This window comes from Plectropomus leopardus, chromosome 7 (assembly GCF_008729295.1).
Source record: "Plectropomus leopardus isolate mb chromosome 7, YSFRI_Pleo_2.0, whole genome shotgun sequence".
In the NCBI taxonomy this organism is placed as follows: domain Eukaryota; kingdom Metazoa; phylum Chordata; class Actinopteri; order Perciformes; family Serranidae; genus Plectropomus; species Plectropomus leopardus.
The window spans coordinates 15799239-15819223 of NC_056469.1; the positions used below are offsets into that span (position 1 = coordinate 15799239).

The 19985-nt window shown below is 38.8% G+C and overlaps 2 protein-coding genes across 2 annotated transcripts; both read left to right on the plus strand.

Annotated features, from left to right (window-relative positions):
- Window positions 1-1750: 1750 nt before the first annotated feature.
- pigv (phosphatidylinositol glycan anchor biosynthesis, class V) lies at window positions 1751-5170 on the plus strand. Its single transcript, XM_042490373.1, is given in 7 exon segments — window positions 1751-2089; window positions 3163-3369; window positions 3371-3643; window positions 3645-4166; window positions 4168-4236; window positions 4238-4333; window positions 4441-5170. Coding segments are annotated over 7 exon segments (1524 nt in total). The 5' UTR covers window positions 1751-2020; the 3' UTR covers window positions 4729-5170.
- A 1215-nt stretch (window positions 5171-6385) lies between these two features.
- On the plus strand, window positions 6386-15584 carry zdhhc18a (zinc finger DHHC-type palmitoyltransferase 18a). The gene is made up of 9 exons (XM_042489940.1): window positions 6386-7021; window positions 7713-7873; window positions 8126-8275; window positions 9557-9694; window positions 9814-9865; window positions 11136-11238; window positions 11335-11447; window positions 11542-11647; window positions 13723-15584. Exons 1-9 carry the CDS (start codon window positions 6789-6791, stop codon window positions 14062-14064), a joined length of 1398 nt encoding a protein of 465 aa, XP_042345874.1. The 5' UTR covers window positions 6386-6788; the 3' UTR covers window positions 14065-15584.
- The last annotated feature ends 4401 nt before the right edge of the window (window positions 15585-19985 follow it).

Sequence of the window (19985 nt, forward strand, 5' to 3'; positions counted from 1 at the left end):
ACACAAGGGATGCAGCTCAAAGTGCTTCACAATGAAAATGTAAAACAAAGGCATAAACATGACAAGTTTAGACAATCAAAAGACAGTTGGTGTTAAAATATAAAGGTAAGGTAAAAAGTACAGACAGGTAAGAATAGTAAATATTAGAGAATTGATATAATAATCACAAGAATTACATTAATTAAAAGCCAGACTAAATAAATAGGTTTTCAGCTGTTTAAAATTATTTGCAGAGCAGGCTTCTCTTAAAGATTTTAAAAAGGTATTCCATAATTTTGGGAGATAGTTAACAAAAGCGGAGCAGCCTCTTTTCTTTTGCATATAACAGTGTGCATTTAAAAAACCAACAGCAGAAGATCTGAGACCTCATGAAGGATTATTGAATAACACAGAGTCTGCAAGGCTTGTCCCAAACCATTAAGAGCTTTAAAAACAAGTCAAAGAACCTTCAAATTTGTTCTAAAAAATACTGAAATGACCTCATTGTGATAAAACAAGGAAAACCAAAATGACCCCACAAAAGTTTGCCCTAAAATGATGCATACCAACTACAGAGAAACACAAAATGACAAAACAGCAGCCAAACCACCTCTATATCTTGCTCCTGTGTAGGAAAGGTGCTGAGCCCTTTAACATGTAAATACCCAGAGGGCCACTGTCTTCATATTGTCCATGCACATAACAGAAAACCTGATGGAGGAGGACCTCCTGTAGGCTTTCTCTCTAGATAAACTTCATATTTATCCAAACAGTATTATGCTTCATCGGGGGCAAAACAGAAACAATGCATAAGAAATCACTTTGTGTTAGTCTTAACCCTTTAAAACCTGGATCTACATCACTTTTCTTGTGCTGGTCAGACATTTTTTTCATAAGTATTTAGACCCTGACAAACTGATTTGACTTCCTTTTTGAATAAGTGGGAAAAGGGCAAAGAGCAACTTGGCAAGAAATGTCCCCCAAATTGCAAGAAATTAGTAGATGAGGGGAAAAAAAGCTAGGGGAAAATGTCCAGATAACTATAAATTTGGAAAAAATCAGAATTATAGATTTTGAATTATCTTACAGAATCATTATTTCAAGTACTTTTATCGGGTAATTTCCTTTTTTTCTTCACTATTATTATTATTATTATATTTTGACTTTGTTGTGCTAATTTCCAGGTAATGTTTTTGTACGTATTACTAATTCTTTGATCATTTCTGGGTCATTTAAATTGTACATTGCCTTCTTCGCGTGTTTTGGGGAGAAATCCAGCCAGTTTTTTTTTCCAGGTTTCAATGGGTTAATATACATCAGCTATAAGAGAAATCAAAGGAAATTGTGGTTTTAAATGGGACATGGGAGTAATTGAAAAGGCATATATATGAAAAAATCCAAACCAATCAAACCTAAGAGATCAATAACATAAGCAAACACAATGTTCTCGCGTTTTGAATGAAGAAAAACATACCTGCACCACTTGATAAACCAGTCCATTAGACAGTTTGGAGCTCCGCCTGCTGGAGAGAAAAACATGTCACTCAAAATATTTCATACACGGTGTCCCAATGTGTCAAATCGATGTAAGGTTATAAAATGTAAGTCAAATAAAGCTAAACTCTTATTGATAAACGTTTGCAACACTTACGCGATTAAAGAAATAATGAATTATAAATGACCTCATAAGGGTTCTTTTCATGCGGGCTTTTATTTTGAAGAGCGTTTTGTAACACCGGAAGTGAAAAGTGCCATTCGAAACAGAGCCGAGCTGCTGCAGGATGTGAGGACAGAGATTGCACCTGAAAACAAACACTGCTCTGCGACAGTTAGCTCTCTGATCATTTTTAGTGTTTACCCTCTTCTAAATTTGTCAAACCAATGAAAACGCAAAACCTCCAGAATCGCATTCACCGAGTGGTTTTTCCCAGCCAGCTATGATTCACAGAAAATATGACGAACTCAGCAGTGAGTGTCTCGCAGCAGCGACAATGCTCAGGCCTGTCACCAGCGGCTCTCTAAGATCCTCTCCGTCACATCAATGACCATGGATGTCAGAGCAGTTCTGGAGTTTGCCACAGTCACCAGGGGTCTGTCACTGTTTTTGCAGGTAAGTTTTGGCTTTTTTGGATGTGCTGATATATGATAATTTTTATCGCTATAAGCCCTGTTATTAACCCTAATTTACCTCGATGTGTAAGTCTCTTCGGCACTGGCTACCACACTTTCCGTGTGGTAGCCAGTGGTGAAAGAAGTATTCAGATTTTTCACAAAAGTAAAAGTGCCAATATCACCTTGGGAAAATACTCTGTTGCAATTAAAAGTCATGCATTGAATGTACTAATTTTATAAAAGTAAATATAATCAGGGGAATATATATATATATATGTGTGTGTTTGTGTGTGTGTGTGTATGTATGTGTGTGTACAAAAAACACCTCAAACTTCAAATAAAAAAGAAACCACACAAAACTGAATATATATATATATATATATATATATATATATATATATATATATATATATAATTTAATACTGATTTTAAACTAAAGAAATAAAGTAACTGACCCTCAGAATTTAGATATTCTGTGCCATAAGATCAGCAAGTTAAAGTGTATATATATATATTTATATATATATATATATATATATATATATATATTTATTTTTTTTTTTTTTTTTTTAAAAAAACATTCCAAAACTCAAAAGTATTAAAAAAAATAAAAAAAAAGTCAGAAGTAATTGTTGCAGCAGTTAGCAATTATTTTCTGTGAATCGACTGATTGTGTTGCAGCTGTACTTATATAAACTATTCGGTAATATAAATTTATAACGTCAAAAATCTTAATTTGTAAAGTAACTATAGCTGTCAGATAAATGTAGTGAGAAAGTAAAAAGTACAATATTTCCACCTGAAATTTAGTTGAGTAAAAGTATAAAAAAAACATGAAAAGAACAGACTTAAGTAAAGTTCTAGTACTTCAAATTAATTCTTAAGTACAGTACTTGAGTAAATGTACTTAGTTACATTCCATTACTGGTGGTAGCTAATGAATCGTGCTGAGAGGAGTACATGCTCTGTGTGGTGAGTAGGTCACAGACAAAGTGACTATATGCATGTGTTTCTCTCTGTACGACAAAATTTGTTTAACGATTTTTAATACTGTTAAATATTTCTCCTCAGGCTGTTTTCAATGCTGTAATCCCTGACCACGATGCTGATGCATTCAGGCCGCCACGGACAGAGGAGCCTCTGTACCTGGACTCTGCAGTGGAGTGGTTGCTGGGTGGCCTCTCTCACTGGGATGCCGAGCACTTCCTCTTCATCGCTGAGAGAGGATACCTCTATGAGCATAACTTTGCTTTCTTCCCCCTCTTCCCCGTCGTCCTCCCGGGGCCTGGCAGAGACGCTGCTGTGGCCCCTGAGCAGCTGGCTGAGCGTGCGTGGGCGTTTGCTGGTGGCTGTGGCTCTGGGGAACAGCGCCCTCTTCCTGTTGAGTGTGGTCGCCCTGTATGCGCTCAGTAGGATAGTTCTTCAGGACAGACGTCTTGCTCTGCTCTCCAGCCTGCTCTACTGCATCACACCTGCCAATGTTTTCATGACCGCTGCGTACTCAGAGAGCCTGTTTGCTGCGCTCACATTCGGCGGTCTCTTCCTCCTGGAGAAAGGGGTTCACCTTCCGAGCCTGCCTGGCTCTCAGTATAGCCACTGCAGCACGATCTAATGGACTGGTTAACATAGGATTTCTGCTATATCTTCCTTCGCTGCATGCTATTTCCCAGATTCGCGTATATCGAACAACGACAAAAGGCCACAGTAAAGTCCTCCACTATATTTGGGCCATCATCCGTCTCCTGCTCACCTCTCTCTTGGGAACTGCAATCATCGCCCTTCCCTTCTGTGCGTTCCAGTACTATGGGTATAGGACATTTTGCACACCATCTGTTTCCTTGGAACGTATCCCCCCTGCTCTTCTGACGCTGGGTGAGCTGAAGGGCTACCGGGTTCCAGATGAAAATGGTCCACCGCCGCTCTGGTGCATGAGACCTCTCCCTGTGCTTTATTCTCATATCCAGGATGTTTACTGGGATGTGGGCTTCCTCCGCTACTTTGAGTTAAAGCAGATACCAAACTTCATTCTGGCTTTACCTATGGCTACTCTCGGCATAATTGCAGCATATGCATATTTTTCAAGCCAATCCAGAACTGTGTCTGAGACTGGGACTTTGGGAGACAGGTGCAAATAAAGGACTAGACAAAACCCATACCTGGAATGTTCAACCCCAGAGTGTTTGTATACATTGTGCATTCAACAGTACTTCTGGTGTTTGGGACACTGTGCATGCATGTGCAGGTAAGGAAATGATATAATTACCTTCTTGTGCAAGGTTATAATCTGTCTGGGTGTGAGGAACAACTACTGATTTCCACTCATTCCCATTTTTAAATCTACATTTCCAGGTCCTAACCAGATTCATGGCCTCCTCGTCTCCCGTGCCCTTCTGGATAAGCGCTCACCTGCTCCTTCTCAATGAGCCACTTCTCCATCGGAGGAAGACGTCAAATCCCAACGTGCAGCTACATACATATTCCAGAAATGGATGCAAGCACACACCTCAAAACCCCATCACTGCACTGCTGCCACACTTTAAAGCCTGCTCTCAGACCACACAGAGTGTCCTGGGATACTTCCTCTCTTACTGGGTGCTGGGCCTTGCACTGCACTGTAACTTCTTGCCATGGACATGACTTGAGACATAACTCTGAGCTTTAAATGCAATATTTCTATGTAGGACTGAGCTGTATACCATATTTTAACCATATGAACACACAGGTGTATATTATCAGAAGTTCATTTTTGTTATTCCAGTAATTGTTCAATTAAAAGAAAATAAACATATACATGAATGCAACATTTTGTCCATGCCACATTAATTAAAAATATGTAATCATTCATTTGTTTTTGAGTAAATATATATGATGTAAATAAAAGTTAAATATGTATTAATATGTGGCTCAGTCCAACATAGAACTGAAGTGATTACATCTTTGATGCTGATTTATTCACGCAATAGTCAACAAATCTGGTTTTGAACATCTCAATTAAATATGTTTGTGACAGTTTGAGAAGAAAGTCAAATGTAAAATATTCCTGAAAAATTAGTGAACACTGTTCAGTTGTAAATATTGGAAAGACTATGGTTCTAATTGAAAAAAAAAAAAATTTTTTTCTCTAAATTTCTTGCTGAAACAAAGCATTTTATTTACTTTGTAGTTTAATATTGCACTGCATGTTTGGAAGAAGAATTATTCCAAGTTATGGTTTGGGATATGAATAAAAAATAATAATAAAGTTTTTGTTGCTGTAAAGGGATCCTCAATTTTTTCTTTTTCTCGATGCATTAATGGAAAACTGCTTTATTGTATTTTGTTGTAAAGAACAATGGCTGCCTTTGAAGTTTAGCCTTGAATTTAATATTAAACTAAATGGTGAACAAAATGAATTTATGTATGTTAAAACTGTTTTTGTCTGTCTTTATGGTTTATTTGTGCTGCAAATAATGTCAATCCCCTAGTTATCCCTGATGCTTGCAGACATCATTAAAACCACTAGAGGCTGCTGTTAAAACAATCCCTCTAGAAGGCTGTTAAGAAAAGTTTGGTTTTGTTTGCAAATTTTTATTTCCAACTATCTAGCGCCATAACTAAAAAAAGGCTGAATAAATCAGTTGAAAGGCTGAACTTTGAAATTACCAAAAAAAATTTTAAAAAAATAGCAGAAAGCTGTCTAAAGCTTAACACTTTGAAACCTAGGCAAAGTGGCTTGATTTTTTCAAATATATATATATGTGTATGTGTGTATATATGTATATATATATATATATTTTATACATATATATGTATGTGTATGTTTGTGTAACCTAATTTAAATATATAATTATAATGATTATAAATGTAATTTATAATCATTATAATCTGACACACACACACACACACACACACACACACACACACACACACACACACACACACATATGCTATGCCCCTGAGAAGTACCAGTGTCACTCCTAAATTATAAACTAAACTACTAAACTATAAACTACTGTGGCCTTGAGTAGTGCAAAAACAAAAAAAAAAAACAAAAACAGCAACAAGGTTATAAATTGTTTTGCTTAACTGCCATTTTTAAAAAATATTTTCTATGTGGGATTTAATTCATCCATGTGGGGAAAACAGCACCTTGAGCCGCCTCTGCCAATCCACACAGATAACGCTAATCATTCTGCGGGCGCTCATGTTTGCCACTGATCTACAAATCATCGCTGTGCACACCTGACATGTGTGTGCGTTTACATATCAGCAGTGAGTACGTCAACATCCTCCTCGTGACGTACATCGGCTGACGGTAAAAAAGGAAACGTTAACTGCCGCAAGAAGCCTGAGCCGAAGCCCGTCTGTTTGTGTTGAATTTTTTTTTTGTAAAAGGCGACTTACCATAACCAAAATGAGCACTGATATTTATGAAACGCTTTAACTTGACTGCCAACAATGGTAGTTAACCTTGAATCAACTCGGGGACAGATTCAGCTTGTGAAACTGCCACGGAGAAGAATGCCGTTGCTGTTTCTCTAGCTAGCTAAGTTAGCGTTAGCTTTCAGGATGGGCAACTGAACGCTAACCGAGCAGGCGACATATCACCGTACAATGACTGAACCTTGAGAGTACAGTCTCTTGAAAACGCGACGGAGAAACAATAGTTTTGTGTGTGCCTTTAGCTACCTCCGAACCGTGTCGATACAGTTTACAAGATGAAGAACTGCGAGTATCAACAGATCGACCCACGGGCGCTGTCGGTGTCCCCCGCGTCCGCACTGAATCATACCGAGAAGAAGGTGCAGCGGTCGCTGAGGAAATGGGAGGTGTTCCCGGGGAAGAACAGGTTTTTCTGCGATGGACGGATCATCCTGGCTAGACAGAGCGGTGTCCTTCCTCTGACACTGGGCCTTATTGTTGTCACGTGTGGCCTTTTCTTTGCATTTGAGTGAGTAACCAGAAATGTCCATTTGTACGTTTCTTTCCAGTGAGCCTTGAATGCATCATAAGAGGTATTTTTCAGTGGTCAATACTAAAATTTACACTTGAAAATGATGACACAAATAGGTACAAACCAGACCGACAAAAATAAAATGAAATAAAAGTAGACACAAATATGAATATACACGGGGGTTTTCCTAATTAATTATAGTACAATGCTACAAGATTTGTACAAATGAATCGTTTTAGTTATTTTTTATTACATACTCTTTAGTTAAATGTAGTATAAAATACACATTTGATCTGGTTTTATGAAAGTGGTGCATGAGGGAAGTTTCTTTAAAAAATATTTTATTTATTAAAATGTATTATAAATTGGGGGAAAAAAATGGGATTTAAAAAAATATTGTTAATCAATCAGGTTCTTTGAGTGGAATGTTCTTGCTAACATGTCTTTGGAGATCCAAACGAAAATCAGTCCAGAACATAGTCACATGTACACATTGAATAAAGAAAAGTTCTAATGTTGCTACCATATTGTTACAGAAGGTGTATGGCCTTTCCAATGTGCATGTGTGTTGTCAAATCTGTATCCTTCATTTCTTGTGTTGTAGGATCTTTCATGATAATATATTCAGGAATTAAAGTTATTTTTGCCTGAGGCAGAGTGAAACAAATTCATCTTTTTCCTTTTCCAGTTGCCCATTCCTGGTGAAGCACCTCACCATCTTCATACCTGTGATTGGTGGGGTGCTCTTTGTGTTTGTGGTCATCTCCCTGCTGAGAACCAGCTTTACAGACCCAGGCATCTTGCCTAGGGCCACACCAGATGAAGCAGCAGACATAGAGAAGCAGATAGGTAAGACACTACCAGGAATTGCACGCTTACTATAGGACAGATGGGGTAAAAGAGCTTTGCCATATGGGGGCTGGTTTGATGTTGAACTGCCTACCAAGACTTAAGAAGCTTACTCTGTATCATGGCTGAAGATCACAAAAAACAGACATAGCTTTATTTGTGTTTATTCATTACTTATTGTATCAGTGGAGCTGTTTTGATTAAATGTGCAAGTCTCAGTGAGTCTCTCCCCTTGTACTTCTCTATTTTAAGATACCTCAGGATCCTCTACATATCGCCCCCCTCCGCGAACTAAGGAGATCCTCATCAACCAGCAGGTGGTAAAGCTCAAATACTGCTTCACTTGTAAAATGTTCCGCCCTCCTCGGACCTCCCACTGCAGCCTGTGTGACAACTGTGTGGGTAAGGATGTGGTGGGAAATTACCACTTATACTAACTGCACTGATTACACTTAACAACTTGATGTAATTACCAAGAGGAACTTACCGTGCAGTTTTGCTGGCAGGTTTCCATGAGTTTGCCTTATGCAGCACACCTTCCTCCACTGATCTGTGTCTTTACTATTTATTGAACTGTAGCAAATTCAAAAGGTACAGCTATAAAACTACATTATTCCCTCCCTTATTTCAGCAAGTCATAACATTGAGATACAGAATAGCTGATGTACCCACACACACACACACACGCAGAATTATTAGATATTGTCAAAAACAAGGGAATGTTTTCCAAAAAACAGTGTCTACGATACTCCTATTTATATGAACAAAATTATGTTACAGAAAAAGATTTCTTTATCACATTCTTGAGGTCATTTTATAAACTTTTCTCTATTTTTTGTTTTTTTTTCAGGTAGTTTTCTTGTAACTTTAAGATAAGATAAGATAAGATGGAACTTTATTAATCCAGAAGGAAATTCTTGTGCCACATTGCTCCAAAAATACAGTAGCAAAAAGAAAACAACAACAGAACATCAAATAAGTGAAAATGAAATACAAAGTGTCCAATAATAATGTTTAAAAATGAAAATTAAATATTGCACATAGAGTTCACAAAATTGTATGTTAACATAAGTAAAGAACTATTGCATGAAAATATTTACTAATTTCTTGCTATTTTTGGGCCATACCTTATTATGTTACTTGTTGCCGGCATCCCATGTTTTTGAAGAAATCAAGCAAATTTGCTCAGGTGTCAAAGGGTTAACTCAGTGATCCTCAGCTTACGGCCTGCTGACCAAATCTGGCCCATGAAAGAGTGCAGATGAACTGCCAACCATTTTCTAATTCACAATAAAAATATGGAATAAATGAAATGTAAATAAGGTGCAAGAGTGCAGGAAAATGCATTGAAATAGAGATTGTATATCAAAAAAATGTGCCGGGGGAGGACCCCATCAGAGGTCTGGTCTAGTTAATTATATATGAAAAATTAATGTTTGTTAATATACTGGCCCCTGGCCTCATGCCAGTTTACAAAAGCAGCCCCCAGTCAAAGCAAGTTTAGTGTCTGTGCTTTAGCTGGATTTTTTGATGAAAATGCCAGTGTAATTCCAGGAAAGGAATAAATGCGAGTTATAATAATTTAATGCACAATATGGAACGTGTAAAGGCTTACTACTAAAATACTTCATATATACTTTATGTGTGCCTCTGATCTCCATTTCTACTTTTTCTTATCCTCAGAACGATTTGATCACCACTGCCCGTGGGTGGGAAACTGCGTGGGCAAACGCAATTACCGCTTTTTCTACAGCTTTATCATCTCTCTGTCTTTTCTGACATCTTTCATTTTCGGCTGTGTCGTCACACACATTACCCTGCGTAAGTATTCTCACAAAGTATAAAGACAAAAATGCACTCAGTAATTGTATGATGTTCTGTCATGTCATCGAGAGCCACTTAAGGATTGTTTTCTTTCTAATTCGTTATTTTCTCTCCAGGTTCTCAGGCGGGTAAAAGCCTTGTTCAAGCCATTCAGGAGAGCCCTGCCAGATATCCTTAAAAAATGTCAAATTTTCACATAACCAGTCTGTTTATGAGATAGATGAGATCTTTAAAAATTTGCTGCTCTTTTGTGCCAAATAATAACACATGTCACACTGTTGACAAGGCATTTGTCAGCCTAAACCCATGTTTAATAGGATCAGAGAGTTAGCAACCAGCAAAGCAGTGCTTTTAGGCAGATGGCTGTTCAGTAGAAGGTTTGCTGCCTCATGTTCTCATGAGATATGGTGGCACGGTGGTGTAATGCTTAGCTGTTCATGTCGCCTCACAGCAAGAGGCTTCCAGGCTCGCCCTTAGGCCCAACTGTGAGGTGATTGCATGTTGTTCCTATTTTTCTCTGGCTTTCTCCCACAGTCCAAAGACATGCAGGTTAGTTTAAGGTTAATGTTAAGGTTCTTTCTGTCAGAAAGTCAGATGAAAAAGTCCACGTAGGTAGGAAGGCCTGGTGGACGAATGGGTCAAACACAAGACTTTTACCGTGTGACTTTTATCCTGTGTGAGTTAAAATTAGGTGATTGTTTTTAGACTTAGTTGACTTACTATTTTTAGCTTTTAGGATGTATAACGCCGCAGAATACACACTTTGTACATCCCCTTAAACTGAACGGGCCTGTCATGTTAATGCCACGTTTCCAGGGCTTCCATCTGATGGCTCAGTCATTTTGTAGACCTTGGCATAACTTTCACTCTGAAACATTTGTTTTTAATAATGGGACATCTTGATTGGAGTTTCAAACAATTCACTATTCAGTAAAGCTAAATTTAGCCAATTTCCAAAGCCCTTATGATTTGCACAGTATCTCAAAACAAGGTAAACCAGCAAGAAGCTGCCTGTAAGGTCAGAAAGAAAGACTGATTAGTCTGTGTAGCAATAATATGATGCTGGGAGTGATTCTGTTGTTTACATGTCGTTGCATATTTGCTGTAGTCGAGTGTAATGCATATTTACTGAAGTTCTGCCCTTAGTACAGTTAGGAGGTACTTGTATTTTACTTAGTAATTGAGGTTTCAATACATCTAGTATTGGAAAATGGTCTGTTTATTTTAAAATTACCCACCTAAATTAATGACATCATTACATAAATAGTTTTATTTCAGTATGTCATGACATTGAGATACACACACACACACACACACACACACACACACACACACACAGTCAGTCTTGTCTGAGATTTTAATCATTAGCCTAAATATCCATCTGTCTTAAATAACCCTTGATAATGTTGATATTATGCCTTGACTCTTCCTCGTGCACTGTGGTGGAGTTGGTGATTTGTTTCTTCTCCATCTGGTCTATTCTGGGCCTCTCAGGCTTCCATACATACTTAGTAGCCTCCAACCTCACAACAAATGAAGACGTAAGTCCTCCTGCCCCTCAATACAACAATACAGCTTAGCTCATCATGCTAAAATTCACTTTATCCATTAACTGACTTCATTTATTCACTGTGCAGATAAAGGGCTCCTGGTCAAGTAAAAGGTGTGCAGAGGATTCTGGGAACCCGTACAGTTACAACAGTATTATAACAAATTGCTGTGCGACCTTATGTGGCCCCATGCCCCCGAGGTGAGTAAAGTGACATTTGTACCCCCGACACATTTTTCAATATTGGTTAAAAAAGCCAGATGAACAGTCCGTAATCTTCTGTTTTGTTCTCTAGTTTGATTGACAGAAGAGGTTTCCTGCCTTTTGATGAGGCGACCCCCACTGCTTCAGCCTCGGAGATAGAGCTGCCTCCCTTCGGGGCCAAGAATGACGCACACATGGTAGGATGAACCAGCTTGTGGTCCCCTCCCAAGTGTTAACTGTCCCATAGCTCCTGTGTTGTTGTTAGGCTGACCCCTGTGTGCCTTCTCCACTCTGTGTGTCCACTCCTTCATCCTCCAGACTTCCAGCTTCAGTCCCTCAAGTAGACACGCGGTGCTTTAAATCTCTGCCAAATGTTATGAAAGCTGTGCATATTATACATATTGTTCATGGAAAAGAAAGGAGAGCATCGGTTTTCAGTTGTTAATGGCCTGTCAGATAGTCTCTGACTGCACTGGAACAACATTTTTCAGGCTCAGCCAACAACGACTTGGAACTGACATGTAATATTAAAGCAAGTATCCACAGCAGACATGATGGAGTTAGCTAATTATGACTACTGAAGAGGTAATTCATCAGCACGCAGCGTGCTGAAATAACACTGCCGTGCCATTCGTTTCAGCTTTAGAACAAAATGTCTTGGAAACCAGATGTGACACTGTTGGGCATCATTGAGTAGTTAAAAATGCAGAAAAGCGGGCAGAGAGTTTTAAGTCTCAACAGCCAGAAATTTAACCATTTGTTCAGGTTACTGTTGCGTTGCTGAGTCACACTGTCAAGACTGATGCAGATATACTCTGGTCCGTTTGTGCTGTGGGACAGTAAACTCATTCATTGTTGCACCTTTTTGATATTTCACTGGTATTTGTGTTTGCTTACACTTACAATTCAACGTGTTGTTGTATCTACCTCGTCACTGTATTACTGGGTTTGCTTGTATGTTGTGGTGAAGGGACTTAATTACTCCTTTTTCGACGGTCATGTGAATGGTTTCAGATCGTATTTTGTATTCGATTTATCAGCACTTTATCACAGATCATGTGTCACATGCCTTGAATACATTTGTCATTCAATATAGTCGTCATATCAAATGTCTTACATATATTATTCGCTATTTTTCTTAATTTTTTTAATCTACTTTTACTTCTATTTTACATAATTTTATTTGCCTAAAAAAGTGTTCTTTTTTGTCCTAAATAAACATTATTTTTGTATTTTGAGATCTTGGTCTGTGTTTTGAATCTACTTTGGCTCTTTATTTTTTCAAGTCTTCACATGCCTGACTGCAAATTTTAACATGTTTTGGAAAAGTTGTTTTTTCTGATGTCTCCCTTTTTTTTCAGTAGGTATAAGTTAGTGACCATACGGGTTTATTTATTACAAACATTTGCTTTTGTATGCCTGTAACATACTTTCAAAATGCAAGATCTGACTCTCAGTGTTGTACTGTATCCATTCCACCCCGCTAGGAGGAGAACTGTCAGGATTTTGCTTTGTCCTGCACAGCCTGAAGGGCACTGCTGCATGTAGACGGTTGATGGTAAGAGTAGGGTTGAACATTAAACCAATCACAACATCTCTTCACTTGCCATTTGCTGTGTCTTTTTTTTTTCATAACATAGTTTGTGTTCAGGTTTGTAATCACTAACCAGCTATTTCTTTTCTAAGATATTTTCTGCATAATCGCAGTTGGGGGCAGATCTTGTGATTGGTGATGGTGTTGATGGATGGGTGCGCTGCTTCACCTGTGAATGTGCATGCTTCACTACCATTCAGTCCCGACTCAATAACAATCGCTCACTCAGTGTGGGATGGAGCTCGTGTTTGAGGCCTAAACTTACTCTTTTACTCTGTAGTTACATGAGATGTTTTTTTCTCATGTATCTGGGCCGTTATTGTGCATGTAAGGTGGTACAAGGGAATGCAAGTCTGTAAAAGTCTATTTTCCTTTCTACTTTTATCAGAGCCTAGTGAAAGACAGTAAGAAGCAGCTTCCCCGCACATGTTTCAGTCAATGTTGCACTGTCTAACACACTTCTTCCGTGCTTCTCCATTTAAATCTCACTGCCATTAGTGCTATCGTTGCTTCCACTGTGATTTATGAGTTCTCAACTAATCGTTTTCATCACACTGCAGATACTTCTATACATGTCTGTGCTGGTTTTTACCGTCATTGCAGCTTCGCCTTTCATAACACAAACCAGTGATGTTTGATTTTTCTTGACATCTCCGTTTCTCCCTTATCTCCACACAGTGCACTCAGAGCACCAAGGACATGCTGGAGAGGATGGTCCACTCCTACGACTCTCACGGCCTGTGCCCCCCTGGCACCCCAAAGACCACCCCTCTGGACCTGGAGATTTCCAGCACGGTGGAACCTTCCACAGAGCCTTCACTCTCTGCTGGCTGCTCACGACAGCACTCCCGCCAGCCCATGTCCGCTCCTTGCCCGCCTTTCAGCAGAAGCAGCAAGAGGAGGGACTCGCTGCACTCAATCAACCCAGCCTTCCGCCTGGCTTCGCCCTCCCCGTCGCTGAGCCGCACCACCTTGATTCTGGGCGATGCACCTGACATTGGCTTCATCCCGCTACCCTGAGGGCGCCAAGTAAGAGAACAGAAGTAGCATACTCAGTGCCGCTTTCTATCTGTGGCTACAACGAACTTTTTCACAGTGGTGGTGGTCATGTTGTGTGTTTGGTATCTCAAGATGTTCTGATGAGCTGATTACATGGAGGGTTTTTATGTTATGTGAGTTTTATCACCCAATGTCCTACTACATGTGTCCTTCAAGATGAAGGTAAATCTTAGTAATACTCTGAAGCACAATATAGAGATATATTTTTAACACCTTTTTATTGAGACACCCAGAACATGCCTCCACACCTTCCACAGAACCTCAAGCTTATACGTCACCTCGGCAGTGTTTATGTTCTTGCTAATATATTATGCAAACAGGTATATAAGTCTGGGAATATATACAGTGTGAGTGTGGATGCAAAAAGTACAGACACAAATGTTTGGATTTACTGAACTGGATAGCGAGTTACTTCAGGATTATCAACTAAAGAGTTGGCCTTACTCGATGTCCTGCCATTTCCAGTCATCTTGATCTAGATCATCGCAGTGTCATCAGGTGGATCCAGCTTGACAGTATTTAAATGAATGAGCAATCAGTTTAAAGAAGGAGCACAAGTTTTAATTTCATCGCTAATGTTTGCATATCAAAGTCTTTTTGCTGTATTTTGTAATCAATTCTGCATGTCTTGTATATCACATGCGCTAAGGCTAATTGGTAAATATTTTATTTTTGTGAGGTGTATCACTTTTGGAGAGGAGGAAACTTTAAAACAGATAAATTGAGTCATTTTGTTCAAATACTTTTCACATTACTATTGGATCAAATAGTTCCTACACATAATTTATGTCCACGTCGTTGATTTTATCTAATTTGTTGGCTGTCAAAAGCACGTATTTAATTTGAATCAAATGTGCTGCTTGGATGCAGTATTTATCTCTGACACACTGTTTCCTGTTAACGTGATCTAATGGGATGCTTTCAGTATGTGCGAGCATCTGTTTTTCTTTGCCTCGGGGCACATCAATCGTATATTGCCTGTTATTGAGTGTGTTGGTGGTTCCAGGCTCAATGTATGGACTTTTTCAAGCAGACTTAATGTTTAAGGAATGTTGATGAGGCCTCTTTACATTCTGATTTTCATGGCTGTGAACTTTTCCTTCTCTTTTGTCATAAGACTTAAACCTGTGATGGAGTACATTAACAGTAAATAGCAGGAGTTAGTTTGTGCCACTAGGGGGCAGCACGTGACTAAGGATTGCAGCCGTGTCAGAGACGGTTTAGCAGCATGAAAAACCATTAGATGAAAGGCCTTTTGATGTTTTATTTATTTTTTTGTTATTGAGCGTTGAAGCTGTACATAGGTTGTGAGTTTTTGAGGAACCATGTTGCCATAGTCAGGGGGTCGTTCATTTAGCAATCTGCATTGAGACCCGTAGGTTGTGTAGACATTTACAAGCAGTGCTTGTATGAACAAACTTGTTTGTATTTTGTAGGATGTAACAGTGGAACTGTAACATTTGGTTAATAAAATGATCAGTTTTGTTTGAACTTTTTTTGTTTCTTGCGGGTTTATTCTTTTCAAATTTTCATTCGAAATTTATTTACCACGTAAAGTCTTAGGAATTGGAAAACAAAACCTTATGTTAGCTTTATTTGAACTAAACTGACTTTAAGTAGACCAATATCAAATCATAATGTAGAACATACAATAAATTTGCAATATTTGGGATCATTCATTCTGACTACTCCCTCCTGGTAACAGTGAAGAGATGCATGTTGACCACATGTGTTCAGACAGGCAAAGATCCAGCAATGAAAATGGTCGGCAGTGTGGACAACAGCTGACACAAACCTGTAGGAGAGGAGAGGAATATTTGTAAATTTGACTCTGATGGGGTCACAACAGGGGTTAAAAAAAACTCAGGTCATGGAGGATATATTGTTCACCAAAAGGAAAATAAATAATGCGCTGAGATCCTGCCTAATAAGATTAAGTCTTTTAGACTGTGGCTTTGTGATTTTTTCCCCCCTTTTAGGTGAAATAGCCACACAAAATCGAGTATCATCACAGTGTGTTGAATCGTTTCCTTGGCACTGACTGTGTTTATTCTGTGCCCAGGGTTATACTTTTTTTAAAAAAAAGCCAGTTTGCCTGTAATTATTGAAATTGAAAACTGAAGAAAAACAGCCTAAAGGCCAGTGATCACAATAGATGGACCGTTGCAGCTGAGGTTGGACTCTTGACTACACTCGACTGTCACTTCTGTGTTCAGAAAAGTGAGAATGTTGCTTTAAGGTCTTCCAGAGTCACTTTTTTTAAAGGGTTGTCTGCATATGGCAGCTGGTGTCTCCTGTATGCTGATGTTTGAGGATGCTTTGAATGTACAACTGTATGCATTGTCTAACATCTTATGGAGAAACTACATTGAAAAACATTTTTTTAGACACATTTGAATGGTGTTGTTTACTTTACAACACTAAAAATAATCTTAATACAATTCTGACTGGTTGTAGAAGGGTTAGCAGAGGAGACATGTGAGAAATACAGGAAGAAAAAGATGTTTGAAACTCGTGCTAAAGCTCCGGCTGGACTGCACAGACTTTGCATAACAACAACGTTCGTGAAATAGATATCCTTAATGGATTTCTTAAGATTTTTATGTATCTGTCACCTCATTGGCTTCAAAAGACTGCTTGCAGAGGCATGTCAGTATAGCAACCTGTATATCTTAAGCTAACATAAAACAGATGGTCAGACTTTTGGCTGAGCATCTCGCAGGAGGAAAAAGCCAAAGCATCACTGCCTCAGCAGCTGTGTTGCATTTCGACCACAGCCCTCCATCGCCTGGAAGACTTGAAAATTGTTTGCAGGGAAAGAAAAATCTGAGGGTGAGTGTTAAGGGACAGTTCACAATAAAATCACAGTAACACATTTTTCCCTTTACCTACAGTGCCATTATGAGTCTAGATTGTTTTGGTGTGAGTTGCGAAGTGTTGGAGATATCGGCCGTAGAGATGTCTGCTTTCTCTGGATTGTAATGGAATTAAATGGCACATAGCTTGTGGTGTTTCAAGAGCCAAAAAGAAAATACATTTGAATAAGTCAACAGCAATGTCTCCAGAAATCATGACCTGGTTACTCAAGACAATCCACAGACCATGTTGTGACAAGTTTCTTTTAGGAACTGTTTTCTTCCCACCAAACTATACCAGCCAACTGTATCACTGTGCAGAAGGAAGCCTGCATCTACTGCTACTATGTGGTTAATGTGAAACCGTCGCAGTTAGATTTAGGCAAAGAAACTACTAGGTTAATTTCAGAAAAATGATCATGTTTTGGGTTAAATGTACATAACATGATGTAAATAAGGCATGTGAGTGATGTCAGTGCATAATGACCGTGTGCAAATTACCTGTAACATTATATTAAAACAAAAGTTACTTTTGTTTTCACACTGGACATCAGCTATGGTCTCCTGGCTGAAAGTCTGGTTTTCTTTGACCCGCTCCCCAACCCACCCTTTCTAAAACTACGTCACTTGCTTGCAGCATCAAGTGTTACTGCGGATGGGTTTATATAAATCTAGGTTATGGTACAGTGCTGCCTGTTTCTCGCCTAAAATGTTTTCAGAAATGTATTTTAATGCCCCTTTTTGTCGTAAAGGCAAGAGTTAGTGAATGGGTGGGTGTCACACTTCTTCCTGCACAGTGAAATCCAAGCTGATAAAACAGATATCAGACCCTTTTTTACTGTTTTCTCTGGTCATGTAGCACCAATTTCAAAGGTGCCTCCATCTTTCTACTGCAGCGACAGCCTAGTTTTCTGTGAGGACCTTCTTTATATAAAGGAAATATTTCTTTTACTGCTCCTCTAAATGAACAACAGCAGTAAAGGTACCGGCTCATCAGTGTGTAGTTTGCGGATTATTTGAGTCCTCACTTGTTCCTGTTCACTTGCTCCTAAACCCCAACTGGTGTGGCACAGAGACAGAGAAGGCCACCCAGTCAGCAAGGCTGGCTGGAGTGCTTGACTACTGGATTTCAGAATAAGAGGATGTGTTTTGTTCAAAAAGGTTGACCTTAAGTTTACTTTACAAAAGGGGCTAGATCATTAATTGCACTTTTCGGATTTTAAGGTGAGATTGTGCTCGCTCTCTGTATTGTGTGATAGTTGTATTTGTCTGCCTGTATTTATTGTTGTAACCTTGTTTTAAGCTGCCCTCTTGGCAGCTTAAAATATATATATATATATATATATATTTATATCAGACAGACTCTTTAACATCAGTGGACTGGATAGATAAGGGCTGAGCTCTAATCTCCTCACTGACTGCCCAGACAAAATGTTTCCCTCTAATATAACACTTTTACTCAGTTGATTCCTTTACTTTTCTTGAAACGCATGAGCAACTCTCAGTAACTGAACCTCTTTCACTTAAAACTAATAAATTCCATCTCTTCCAAGAAATAATCCACTTCCAATTGACCACCATCCGCTCTGTGATTCATCGTGCTTGTTCCTCTTCAGCGAGCCACGTTTGGCGCTGCTGTCATGTGTGTCCATGTGTCACACTCTCACAAGTCTTTTCCTCATCGCTCGCTGCCTGACCAGAGCAGAAGCGAAGCACCTCAGTGAACAAAACAGGTGACTCACAGTCAGGGGCTGCTGTCAACATCACTCGCTGCTGTGATTTCAAGAGCTAAAAGTGTGTGTCTGTTCTTGCCAGTGAAGCTGGATATAATTAACCCTGTACTGAGCAGAGAACCAACCGGCTGCCAGGAGGCTACAGCTGCCAGCAGGCACAGTTTGTTGCCACTGCCAGTGAAACATAAAACTAGTGAACCCTGTGGGCAACACGCACATGGTGGTTAAAATTTCTAAATCCTGGACGTTGAATTGTAACACAGTTATTCTTGCAAACTTGTGTTTTCCTAAAAGTGGATGCATGCATCAAAACTAGTCTTGTTTGATCCACTGTTTGCAGCTCATAAATCCTAGCTGCAGTAGTGGAAGAAGTAATCCCATTCTTTACTTAAGTAAAACTACCACCAAGTCCTGCATTGTAAATAGTACCCAAGCAAAAGTAAGTATAATCAGGAAAATGTAATTAAAGTATTAAAAATAAAAGTACCCAATGCAAAATAAACTTTTAAGAAACCCAATTTATTAGAATAAAGAGAGAAAAGACATGCAAAAACTCAAAACTCAAAAAATATCCAAAAGATCAAATTATAAAGTAATAGAAAAACACCTCAAACTCAAATGAATGTAAATTCATATTTCAGTACAATACTTTAGTAAATTTACTTAGTTACATTCCACAACTGGGTAGATGACACTTCATGCAATAAAGATTTCTTCATAGTATATCCATGGTAACATGAGCACGCCTGTGTGTGGAGTTTGGTCAGTATTTAACCACATATGTTTGTGTACTGCTTTCCGTGGGATGTGTCTGGGTGTAACACGAGTGGCTTGTGGCAGCATATGTGTGAACACCTAAAAGCCCTTTGGCACACAGAGCTCATGATAGGTCATTTCAGTTATTCATTGGTTGGTTTGTGTACAAGGTTTGTTGACTGATGCAGTTTGTTGAGCGATTACAGAAGAGTCAGTGCAGGGTTACAGATCTGCAGTGGTGGACGATTACACAACTCTATTACTTGACTCAAAGTATATTACTCCAATACAAGTGAAATTTGCTAAGTCAAATTATTACTTGAGTTAGAGTACTGGAGTACTTTTTATCCAAAGAAATTGATGTATATTGTCACAAAAATGTCGCTAAATGCTAAACCATAGACTTATAGAATCACAAAACTGACAAAAGGACTACCTTCGTCATCTTCATTTTTTAAAATGAACTGCAGTTCTTAATTGTCTCTCTGTTTAAACAAACTGCTCGCTCAGAAGTAGAAGTCTTCTCATCCTCTGGCCA